General features: G+C 29.3%; 1 protein-coding gene across 2 annotated transcripts in view; it reads right to left on the bottom strand.

Annotated features, from left to right (window-relative positions):
- Positions 1-442: 442 nt before the first annotated feature.
- LOC145254843 (ras-related protein Rab-30-like) overlaps positions 443-13,128 on the bottom strand; it is a 204,852-nt gene continuing 192,166 nt past the window's right edge. For both annotated transcript variants that reach the window (XM_080113685.1, XM_080113695.1), the window contains exon 5: positions 443-10,922. In XM_080113685.1, coding sequence (XP_079969811.1) covers positions 10,672-10,922 — 251 coding nt within the window. In that variant the 3' untranslated portion in view covers positions 443-10,671. The remainder of the gene's footprint in view (positions 10,923-13,128) is intronic.

Raw genomic sequence — 13,128 nt, forward strand, 5'->3', positions numbered from 1 at the left:
ACAACTTTAATCGTGTTAGCAGGTGAAAAATTGTCGCCATCTTGTTTAAATCAAAATGGAAAATGACCTCCCTTTTGAACTCTGTGTCTTATGATGGTTGATGGTTTTCATCAAATTCTATTTTATTTTCTTTAATAAATAATTTTCTATCTTATCGATTTTCGTAATTTTTGGATTTAATCATCTTAAAAATAAGAGGAATACATAGATACCATTGTTTTTATGTGAAATTCAGTATTATGATTTCCGAAATTTCGTCCCTATAGTGTAGAAGCGCCAAAAAGGTTTTAAAATTCCAAAGCTAATTTTGAAGAAAACTTATTTTTATTAAAGCAATGAAACAGATAAACAAAATAAAAGCAAAGAATAAATTAAATATATATATATATATATATATATATATATATATATATATATATATATAAAGAAAAAAATTACATAGTAAAAAGTTTAAATTCTTTTATTTCATTTGCATTTAAATTCAAAGGTCAAAAATCAAAACAAATTGGGGAGGGGGGAGCTTTTTGTAAAATTTAAAAAAATTCAACTTTTTTTCTGGCTAAACAAGATAGAAAAAAAAAACTAAGAAAATGAGTATTATTTTTTGTTTAAAACAGAATTTTAACATGGAATTTGGCGAATTTATACACAACAATTTATCTACAAATACAATTTGTCTACAAATATCATTCGTCTACAACAGTTCAAATAGAGATATAATTAATCTATAAGATCATATATAAAAAGTTTTAGTAATGATAAGTATATTTATTTCATTGAAAAAGTGTTCAAAGTTAATTTCAAACAATTATAGATTTGATTTTGAAAAAAAAATTGTTTTGAGATAATATAGATTTAGTAAATGATCAAGAAAACATTTCAGTTGCAATTATATAAAGCCATTCTTTTCACAAAATATAAACATACTTTCAAAAATCATATAAACATAAGTTTTATATTAGAATTTCATTAGGATCTCTTTTATGAATGTAATCCAACATTTTAAGAAAAAAAAACAAAAAAACTTTATTTTCAACCTTCGCACATTTTTCTCATATAGTGTATGCAGTCGTGTTAATGTTTAAAGAAACAAAAATTGATAAAATTAGTGATAATCTTCTGTACATTTATAAAGTCGATTCATTTGTTGCAGTAACGTTAAAAGACCAACTTCCTATTTATGATACAAAAAAAAAAAGAAACATTGATTTTAATATACTCTGTTATGCCTATGCAATCGATACTCCAAGGTTTACTTGCATATTTATTTGCAAAACGAACTCTCATTAATTAACTATTTCTTTCTTTTTGGTCTCTTACACAATGATTGTTTTAATTTTAACATTACCAACCATTCTATTAACATCTATATCGAGGATAAATGTTTAGCATTTTGAGAGAAAAGGGTCCTTCAGGTCAATTTAGTTTTGGTTGTTGTGATACTTGATTTGCTTTTGTTTTTGTTTTCTGAGTAATGACAGGACATGGGTCCCACTAGTAAAAAAACCTCATTAGAGCACATCATTTTTGCAAATTAATTTTAATACTGCTATCATGTGTAATTATCATTCACAATTTCTTAATATATTATTAAACCTTTTTTTGATATCTAAAATTAACATTAAAAAATTCATTATTTAAGAAGTTCCTTGTTTTGAATTGAAAATTATTTTATTATAATAGATTTTATGAAAAGAAAATGTTATAGATAAATTATATCAATCTATAAATTGCCATGGTCAATTTGTATTTATAGATAAATTGTTGTAGAGGAATTGGAAATATATAAGGAGTGGTAATAATTGTAGACAAATTCTTTAGACAAATTGTTGTAAATAAATTTACCTACATTTAATCAATTCCTTACAATAATTTTTATAGTACTTCAAAGAAAAAAAAATGGACAAATATTAAAAGAAAAACGGTATATCTATTAATTACAGAGTATTATTAAATGTAAATCCAACTTAGAATTCTGGTTGGTTGATATTATTTTATGATCTACAAATAAACCAACACAGAAAGGACATATTTTTTTTGTTTTTTTAATTTTTAAAAATTTATAGAGACAGTGTGATTACCTGGCGCAGACAATCACATATACAAATTGAATAACAGAAGCAACAAGGAGTTTACTTGGCATTTAATAAAAGGGAAAGGGTGTGAAATAAACAATAAAACACGAGTCAATGTTTGTATACAGTTTTTATAAAGCTGAACACTGACTTGGCTGAAAGAAATTGAAAAGAATATCAGGCCAAGTGACTAGAAGATATTCCATTGATATTAAATATTGCAGGTGTGTGTGTGTATACATTGTCATGAAGCTAGCATCGTGTGAGACATATAAACAAAGAAATGCTTAGCTTGGATATTGGATTATACAAGATGGCCAGGAAGATGTAAATGTGGGTGGAGATCGATGACATATTTTTTCCCCCTCCCACCTGCCGATAGTTGCTATTTCCCAAGGATTTCTTCTTTTTTTTTTCTCTCTCCATTTAAAATTTTTATTATTTAGCTCTTTGGAAAAGAATATTCAGATTACTAAATCGATTGAATCCTAAATCTTGAGCTTAAAATTAAAAACTTGTTCAATTTTTAGAAGGGTTTCAATTTGCCATGACAGTTCATTAAAAAAAAAAAAAAAAAAAAAAAAAAAAATCTCTTTTGCTTGAAATTCTAAACAGCATTTATGAACAGGATTTTTAACTAAAGGCACATTAAAATCAAGTAGTGACTTCCCCCACCACCAAATACCACACTTTCCTGAAATTCAACCATATTTGCTAACAATAAACTTCATTGTATGTCTGACTTGTCCACCAAGTTTTGGTCATGAATGTCAAACAGACTTGATTTTATCATTGTTCAATGATATAAGATGGGGGATACTTTAGTGATCGTCTTATCAGCACAAAATGTGATCCTGAATGAGCTTCACACAAACTAAGTCTTTACCCTCACCCCTGATTTTTATCTGTAGGGTTATCTCAAATATAATGCCTATAAAAACAATCCCGGACTATTTCTAAAGTGAAAATGGACAAAATCAGAGCAGTACCAAGAGGGGAGTGCGCCAGAATTCTTAAAAATTTTTAACATTGTATCTAAGTATGTTTGAACAACAATAAAGAAAAAGCCGCTTTATTCATGGTAGAAACTTGGTGGACAAGTCAGATATAGTGACATTTATTTATACCAAATATGGTCAGATTGCAGAAAGTATTTTGAATGTTATTACCAATTCCATAGTTAGCATTTGGTGTAAGGGGACACTCTACTTTCTATTTAGTGTTTCCTTATATTTTATTTTAAACTTACATAGCAAACTAAACATGCTAAGAATTGAACAAGTAATTACTTTTATCAATATATATATTGATTATTTGGATTCATCAAACTACTATTCTCATCTTGAGTGTTATTTTCACAATGTAACCTTCGACAGATGTATCTTGTCGATTTGAACAGAACCTTTCATTTACTTCACAGGGGTAACGTGCTCTTGTTCGGTCAGCCATGACTGGATAGAGGTCCTAAGTAATTCGCAATTGTATTTTTCAGTCACCCACACTGAGGATTGAACCTTCAACCTTCAGGAGAATATCATTTTCTACCGACCGAAAAATACAATTGCGAATTACTTAGGACTTCTATCCAGTCATGGCTGGCGGAACAAGAGCACCCTACCCCCGTGAAGTAAATAAAGGGTTCCACTCAAAATTCCGTTCAAATTCCAGAGTTCGACAGAAACGTTCCAAAATTCAACAAAACACACCTGACGAAGGTCGGAGGTTACATTGGCCGAAACATTGTGAAAATCACATTCAAGATGAGAATAGTAGTCCAATTAATCCAAATAATACGAATAACCAATCCTCATCTCCAAAATTCAGAAATATCATATATATATATATATATATATAGATAGATATAGATATATTACATTACTCTGAAAATCTGGTGTATTCTGAATTCTTAAAAAAAAATAAGATAAAAAAAAAAAGTTGTTATGGGAAGGGAGAATATGTTGTACACGTTCATCTGAATGTTATGGTCATAAATACGTTTGATGGGAAAAAGTGAGCAAGAGTTTTAACCATTCATGGCTCAGACTTGCATATTAAATTAAAAGCACAGGATTAACTTGCAAGGCAGCAAGACACAAAGAGACAGCAAGTTGAGGCAGATAACATTTTTTTTTCTTCTGCAGCTTGAGATTTTACAATTGAATCTTTACAAAATTACTATCTTTCTGAAGATAAGATTATTTTTTGAATGAAACTGATAAAGCTGACCATTTTCATTTATTTATAAAATGAGTATTTCTGCAATCATATCACACTTCAAATAGTTTTTTTTTTTTTTTTCCATAGTTTTTTCTTTCCTTTTTAGTGACATGTAAAAATCGCTTTCGTTAGCTGCCAGAGTCGGCACTAACAAAAAAACAAAAAAAAAAAAATGGTTTTCCTTTGAGGTTGGTCAAAAATTAAGAAAACAAAAATAATACTGATAGATGCATAAATGTTTTTCATCAAAAAATAGAGCAACAGTTTGAATTATGCCATGGGTGTATAATAATAATAAATGGTAGACTAGCAGGCCGAGTTGTTTATATTCAAAAATCAGAAAACACAAAAGGAAAACATTTGAATAAAAAATTTAAAAAATACTAGAACTGACAAAAATCAAATATAAAATGAAAAAATGATTTGTTCTCTTTGAAAATAAGAAAAAAAAAAATTCAGAAGAGAATGACTAGTTTGAGTTTAACCTCCATGTTTGAAAATTGAAAAATAATAATGGAGGCAAATATTTAATGGTGACAAAGCAATCACATTTTCAAAATGGTTTCACAGTGCTTACTTACAATATCATCACCCTGAATAAAAAATAAATGGGCTCAATTTTTGGTTAATATTCCTTAAATATTAATTAATATTAATATTCTTAATATTGGTGCATGTCGATAATGTCATTTATTTATAAAATGAATATTTCTAAATTCAAATTAAATTTCAATAAATATAAGCTGTTTGTATTATTTAAAGTTTACTTTTAACATGCTATGGTTACAAGTGGTGTCTGTGTTTGTATTAAACTACAACACCAATAAACATTCACTATATTTGATGTTTAGGCGATTGAACCATTGAAAATAAGGTTCAGGAAGTTTCCCAAATTCAAAATAGTGACAGTTTTGAGTTACCTTAGTTTTTATACACAGGATGACACCCAGAATCATTATGTAATAAAGCAAATTTGTAATTTAAAAAAAAAAAAAAAAAAAAAAAAAAAACTTTTATTCAGACTACCATTCTTAACACAATGTTTTTTTTACCTTCAAGTGCAATTTTTTTTTTAACAAAAAAACCTATACAAAATTTTAAACAGAATCTTATTTAATTTACAGGAGTAGATTGTTCTTGTTTGTCAGCCACAACTAAGTAGAAGAGTAAATGTTATGTTATTCTTAGTTATTATTTCCTGTAGTAAGGATTGAACCTTCAACCCTCAGAAGAAGGTCACTGATTGTTAACTAATGCCTTTAACCATTGCACCACAGACTAATGTGGTATTAACAATCAGTTCTAATGACAGTCTTCTGAATGTAGAAGGTTCAATCTTTACGACAGGAAATAATAATTAAGAATTAACACTTCTATCTGGTCATGGTTGACAGAATGAGGACAATCTACTTCCATGGATTAAATAAGATCAGTTTGAAATTCCATACAGGTTACCAAGTTTGGCATAAAGATCTCCAAGTTTGACTAGAAGGTTTCTAAATTTGAAAAATCACGTGAATAAACAAAGCATTGTGAAAATAACTAAGATGAGAATAGTCGTCTGAATAATAAAAATAGTACATATTTGTATATTATCAAATGCAGTGAGATTTTAAGACTTGAATTCCCATCTAGAAAAAAAATTGGAGGATTTTAAAAAAATAAGACTTTTTTGTTAATGAAATTAGTGTAAAGAGGCAGCATTTTATTTTTCTATTGAGTTAAATTTGATGTTATTTTTAATGCCATTGCTTGTCATTTTAGAAGTGCTTATGACACACAGCAGCATAAAAAATGTAAAGATGGGTTACGCATGTTTTACTATGGACAACAAACCAACAAAGTGATCAAGAAAAAAATATATAACAAATGAATCTAACCAAAAACAAGATAAGTTACTCTTTTACGTGGATAAGTTTTTGACGTTTTAACTTATTTTAAAGCGTCTATTAAGTTTGAAACACAAGTAGTACTAAGCAGTTGAGCTAAAATGACAAAGATGGTGGACATGAGGATGTCACCTTTGGAGTCGAAAATCACACAAAACTCAAAAATAAATAAAAGTACTGATAGAAATCCACCCAATAAATGTCACAATGATATTTATTCCATGGATTTATTTTTATTTATTTTCAAATTTTAAGCAATTCTCTTTAAGAGACTCTAAAAGTGTCAGCTTCATGTTCGCCATCTTTGTTATTGTTTTAGCTTAAGTGCTCGGCACTATTTGTGTTTCACAATAAATAAACGTTTTAAAATAAGTTAAATTTTTAAAAAACCTTATCCAGGTAGGTAGAAGAGTAATTTATCTCATCTTTAGAAACATTTATTTCTTATATTTGTTTCTTTACCATTTTTTCAGTTTTCTGTCTAAAAGATGGCCGATGGTTTTCTCACTTTCTTTTAACATCGGAAAATATTTCCATCTTTATGAATGCAGTAGAAGCTGTCAGTTTATTTATCACTAATGATGGAAAATGGTACAACCAAGAGTTGTAGTAATAATTACAGGTGATATTAATCAATTTTGTTTGACAAGATGAGAAATTGGTTGTTTCTTTAAAATCCCACTGCCATGCAAAAAACATGTTCAAATCATTTGATGAGGAGAAAAATTTATAACTTCAAGAAAAAGTCATCTCTGCTCTTCAAGTTCGATGCATAAATGTTCAAATTACAAGTGCTTTTTTTTTTACACAATACCATTCAAAAAAAAAAAAAAAAAAAAATCTGAGAATGAACAATGCAGATTTTGTACATATTTTGTCAAATGAAACAATATATATATATATATATATATATATATATTTTTTTTTTTTACAAAATTTGCCAATTCTTTTTTCTGTGCTTAAATGTACTACACGTATGTCATTATTAGCTGTACCAACCTAGTGTTGACCAGTATCCATTATATTCAAATTTCTTTTGCAAATATTTCTATAATCTATAACCATATATTTTTGTTATATTCAGTATCTAAAGTAAAGGTGAATCTAATTTTGATTCAAATAATAGAAAAAAAAAGCAAGAAAAGATAACTGACACTAAATGAATGAGTTATTTCCCTTAGTTGATTTTTCTTTTAAGATGACTAAGATTTTATTTTTTTTTTAAATAATTTTTTTTTTGTAATCATAGTGATGTTTATAACAAATATAGTACAACAATAACAACTGAAAGTTGGCATGTTAGAATCAGTTAGATTTGCCAGCTTAAATGCTATTTAAGCCCAACGTTTATAATCTGGCCAACCTTTTCACATGAAACAGGCCTTATTCAATTCATATGACATTTCAGTATAATCTATAATATAACTCTCACCTGTCTGTTTTAATGCATGTATGTATGATGTCTGCCTAAAGCTTTCGACAGAGGCGATGGATTTTCACGAGATCAGTATCGTTTTGAAGCTTGAAGCGGAGACAAATATAAAAAAAATAGCTAAAAACATTAATTCCTTCACCCTCAACTGGGCAGCTTTTTACAGAGAGGGTTGATTTTTTGTGTCGCCATTTTTGTTAGTCATCCTATCGGTTGGAATGACTTCACTTAATTTTAACGTTTCGAAGTTCTGGTCATGTCATGGAATAGCAGTAAGATGTCAGGCTTTTTTTTTTTTTCACTTTCTCTTCTGCCTTCGTGCCACAGGTTCGAGCCTGCCTGCCTACTACAACTTTTGTTTTTTTTTTTTTGTTTTTTTTTGCTCAACACACACCTCCAAACACCCAGGCAACTAAGCTAGTTTATATATAAAAAGGTAGGAGAGAAAAAAATTAATTTAGAGATATTAAAAAACAGTACCAAAACGTCATGAACTGAAAAGGTTTTATGAATCATTATATATTTAGTATTGATGATTGCTTTGTAAAAAGGAAAGAACTCTTTAATGATTAGAAATTCTTACAGGGTATAAATTCTCGCCTTCATTGTTATTTATTTTCACAACTGCTTTGTATGATGCAAATTGTTTTCTAAACGTATTTACATAGTAGCAAACGGAATAGATGCATCATCTTAAACGTCTTCAGTATAAATTGACGAGACTTCAAAATGGTTTAAGGTTTTAGATATAGGTCGATCTTAACCTAATGTAAGGTCTGTTGTTTGTAAGTTATATGTAAAAGTGACGTCTACCTCACAGTAAAAACTAAGATACAAACAGAAATATTAACCATAAGAAGATGGAGATCTTTTTCAGTCATCCACACATAAGATTACATATTTTTTTTATTAGTGTTAGGCTAAAGGAAATAAAACTAATTTGTTTTTGAATATGTTCGATCTAAAGTTAACAAATATGAAGAGTTAAAATTAGACTGATATTTTAGGTGTATGTGTTGACATTGATGCCTCTTTTCAGTCTCACGTGACAATAGATGCCCCCTATAATTGTGAGGCAAGAGTTGCACAATCCCCAACGACAACTCTTCTGAATCTGCACTGCTCGAGTCTAGTAAGTAAAGGTGAATCTAATTTTGATTCAAATTGACAAACTAATAGAAAAAAAGCAAGTAAGAAAAGATAACTCATACTGAATGAATGAGTTATTTCCCATAGTTGATTTTTCTTTTAAGATTTAGACTCGGTAAGGAGAAGTGCTAGACAACTAGAAACAATGCTGAGATAAGCAGAGAGAGCACATTACAACACCTGGGATTCCAGGTGCTACGTTGATATAATTGTAACAAAATACATGGTCTGGAGAAACAAAATTTAAAAGGTTACGTTAAGATCCTAAAATCCATAATGCTTAAAAAATTTTGATAAAAGTCTTTCATGTTGCTGTGAAAAACAAATGCAGAATCGGTACAATTGTGCCTTAAGTCTTGATTTAGGGTTAGTAGTTGGGTTAATGAAAAACACCAATTGTATGGTTCAGCAGCAGCAGCATAATAGATTTTTACCAAATTAATGTTAACGTCTCCATGCTGAATTTTTAGTAATACAAAGTTTAGGACCCTAAAGTAAACATTTACAACTTTGTATAAAACAAGGTCTATTGTGTGGTGGTTGTATATCAAAATAAGCAAAAATATTAACCTTAACATGATGGAAATCATTTATAACCTAAACTATTTTGTCGCTGAATTGAATCTAAAGAAAATTACAAAAGTTTTTTTTTTTTTTTCTTTTTTTTAACTTGAATGTCTTTGATTTAAAAAATGTGACAAAAATGCAGATTTAAGATACTAAATAGTTTGTGTGTTGACAGAAAGAAGCCTCTTGTTACCATAGCAACGTGAATATATTGTTGGCATCGAATGAATAATTCAACGGGAGGAAGCAGAGTTGCCACAATCACTGCCTTAGATTTGAACAATTGTGATTTTTTGTTTTGTTTTGTGGCACATCAACCCTAAGGTTATATTTTTTTGCCAAACAATTTAGTTATAAAATAGTTAAGACAGACAGCTTAACACAGCAGAGTAAGAACAGAAGAGCAAACATGGATCCGAGCGAGAGAGAAAGGGAGATAACGAGAGAGAAAGAAAGATTAACCGTGATTAGAATTTACCTTCCATACGTGAATACGCCATACAAGTTCTTAAAAAAATACGTATTTCATAAGTTATTTTCATCTGATAATTGCAAAGAAAAACAATTCGTAAAAATAAAGAATTAAAACGTTTAAGTAACATTAAAGAAATCCAAACCCAATTCTGGTATAAGCTGGCACTTACTTCACAATCCAAGATGTGTACAAGGTTGTTTTAAAATGATTGCCCTATCTTCTTTTGATCTCTGTATTTCAAAGACACATTACATCAAAAAGCTACAGTCAGTGCTGAGTAAACAAAAATGGAATTTCAACTAATATTACCAGTTTTTCTAGAGTAAAACCTTTTAATGTCACTTGAACATTTTTGCGTTTTTTTTTGTTTTTTTTTGCTTTTTCTTGTGTTGAAAAGTTGTCAGATGAAAATAGATTTTCAGGAATACATTTTATCTTATTTCTTTAAAATCTTATTTATTTTTTTTAAGTCATATTTTTTTTACTGAATTTAGAAAACATCTAATTCGCATGTATATTCTCAGGTGTATTCATATATATAAAAAAGGAAATATTTAAACTTTATAACAATAAATCTAAAAAAAAAACAAAAAAAAAAAACCTCTTCCGTAATTAGAAAAAAAAAAAGAAAAGAAAAAGAATCATAAGTACAGAAAGCAGTTTTGAGCTTCAGATCTGGATAATGACCCAAGTTACAAGAGAATTAAAAAAAAAAAAAAAAAAAAGTAAAATAAAAAATAGGATTCTAAAGGTTTTAGGGTTTTCTTTTACTGGGTGGCCATGTTTAACAACAAATAATAAAGAAGACATAGTAGGGAGGCGCCAAGATGGAGAAAAATATTTTTAAAAAAAAGGAAGCTGGGGTTTTTATGTTCGGCAGCAATTGTAACTAGATATAGGGGTGGTCTCACCCGATGGAAAGGCCTTATTATTGTGGGGCCGAAGCTCGTGTGCCTTGGCCTGTTTCGTCAGTTCTCGCGCAATATCAAAAAATAGCTTTTCTACATTGTCAGCCTCCTTGGCTGAAGTCTCGAGAAAAGTCATCTCGTATCTGTCAGCAAATTGTTGTCCAATGTTGGTTGGAATTTCTCTTCGATTAATCTGATCAATTTTATTACCTGAAAAGAAATAAGATAAAAGGCGTTTAAAGATAACCTTGAAAAGAAAATAACGATACGAGTCAATATCAAAAACATTGTTATTGTAGTATATTAAGAGTAATGTCCCTTGAACTATGTTATTTCGCTTGAATTTTATTGGGGACCAAAAAAAAAAAAAAAAAAAAAAAAAAGAATTTCTTAACTTTGGAAAATATAAACTTACCCACATTTAAAATTTAGAACTGATTGATATTATCAGTTCTTTTTATTTTTTTTAATTATTGCCTTGTGTTGAAGCTGAGAGGATGCATTCCAACTCGCTCCAAATTATTACTTGGTTTTACTCCACTGATGCCATTTCATCAGGTCTTGCATCTGAACAGCTCAGCATGGCATTTATTTTTACTGATTGTAAACATTCTTTGACAGAATGTGTAGTTCTCAAACATCAAAGTAAATTGTATTTATTTTTTCATAGATCATGCATTCTCCATAATGCGTTTACCCTCGAAATACATGTTTATTTCAATTTTGGGATTTTTAATATAGACTCTAACGTTATTAATTATGTCTATAATTGTCATCCTTTTTTTTTTCTATCATGTTTTATTATGTTTCTCTTACATTTGTCTTTGACAAATATTCTGAGATATATCTTTTCTAAACAGCAAAGATCTATCCATGTTAATGAAACCATGGTATGCATCTAGGATATGTAATGCAGTTTTTAAATAATTTGCATTTTAGCTCTTACATTTTTACAACCGAGCACTTTGTTTTCAGCATACTCTAAACACACACACACACACTATATATATATATATATACATATATATATTTGTTGTCTGGAGAAATGGTTTGTCGGGATAATGGAATATTTGAGTAATAAGTAGACAAGCTCATTGTAAGTTAAATACGATTTATTCCCGTTAGAAACATTAAGTATATCCAGAAAGATATGCATGTGTTAGTCTAGCCCCGCCATTTTTTCCTCTTGTTGAAATCTCCAGTCTGTTTCTAGAATCTATAAAGGGCGATAACTCTTTCTTTATTAGTTATTTCCCCTTTTGATCGCTATAACATCTTACATTTGTCTTTGATTATCTTTTCTAACCAGCAAAGATCTATCCATGTTAACAAAACCATGGTATATCTCTAGAATATGTAAAAACAGTTTTTAAATAATTTGCATTTTAGTTCTTGTGTCATTTTTACAACAGAGCACTTTGTTTACAGTATACTTTAAATGCACTATATATATATATATATATATATATATATATATATATATAGCAATCCATTCAATATATATATACAGCCACGCTCTTTGAGTTGAGCACTTTGTAAATATATTTTCACCCAGTATTTAAGCTATTAAGCGAAGCCCACTATTGATTTGTTTGTAAAACAAGCTGATGGTCAGAGCACTGTTGCGACGGGCACGTATGGATTGAATACACACTCGAGGAGAAATATTTACGGCACTGATTCGTGGTCCAAATGTGAGAGCTGTCAACTGTCAATGCGATGGTTGTAGGTTCGATCTATGGCTGGGGAAAGGTGTACATCTAGCCGCACTGATGAGTTGTGATACAACGAAACAGTACTGTATATGGATGACAATATATATATATATATATATATATATATATATATATATATGAGGGGGGTGGATTGCTGTCACATAGTTACATTAATTAACCTGAAACAAGCATAAATTATATGTAATAACTAACTAGACGGAACCCAGATACAAATATAGATATGTATCCACACATTGACAAATGCAATACGGACAAGTAACACAACATAACAAAGCAATACAAATGTTCATAACTCACCCACTCGGTGGACACTTCTATCATTGGTAGGATGAATATGTTCCACCAATGTAAGGCTTGTATCTAACATGGAGGATAAGTGTGTTCTACCCTGTGAGGTTGCATGCTTTCTCTCACATTGGTTTTGATCCACTGTATGGGAGAACAAACTTTCTCGAAACCCCTGTCAGCTCTCTGCTTACCAAGCCTTGGGAGACGACTCACCGGTGTATCTACAACCGGTGTTGTTTTTCTAATTCCCCTATATATATATATATATATATATATATATATATATATATATATATATATGTATGTATGTATGTATATATATATGTATATATGTATATATATATGCAACCATCACTTTTTTATTTTTCATTTAAAAACAAAATATTTCAGAG

The sequence above is a fragment of the Euprymna scolopes genome, chromosome 3, assembly GCF_053919585.1.
Source record: "Euprymna scolopes isolate OS-2025 chromosome 3, ASM5391958v1, whole genome shotgun sequence".
Lineage (NCBI taxonomy): Eukaryota > Metazoa > Mollusca > Cephalopoda > Sepiida > Sepiolidae > Euprymna > Euprymna scolopes.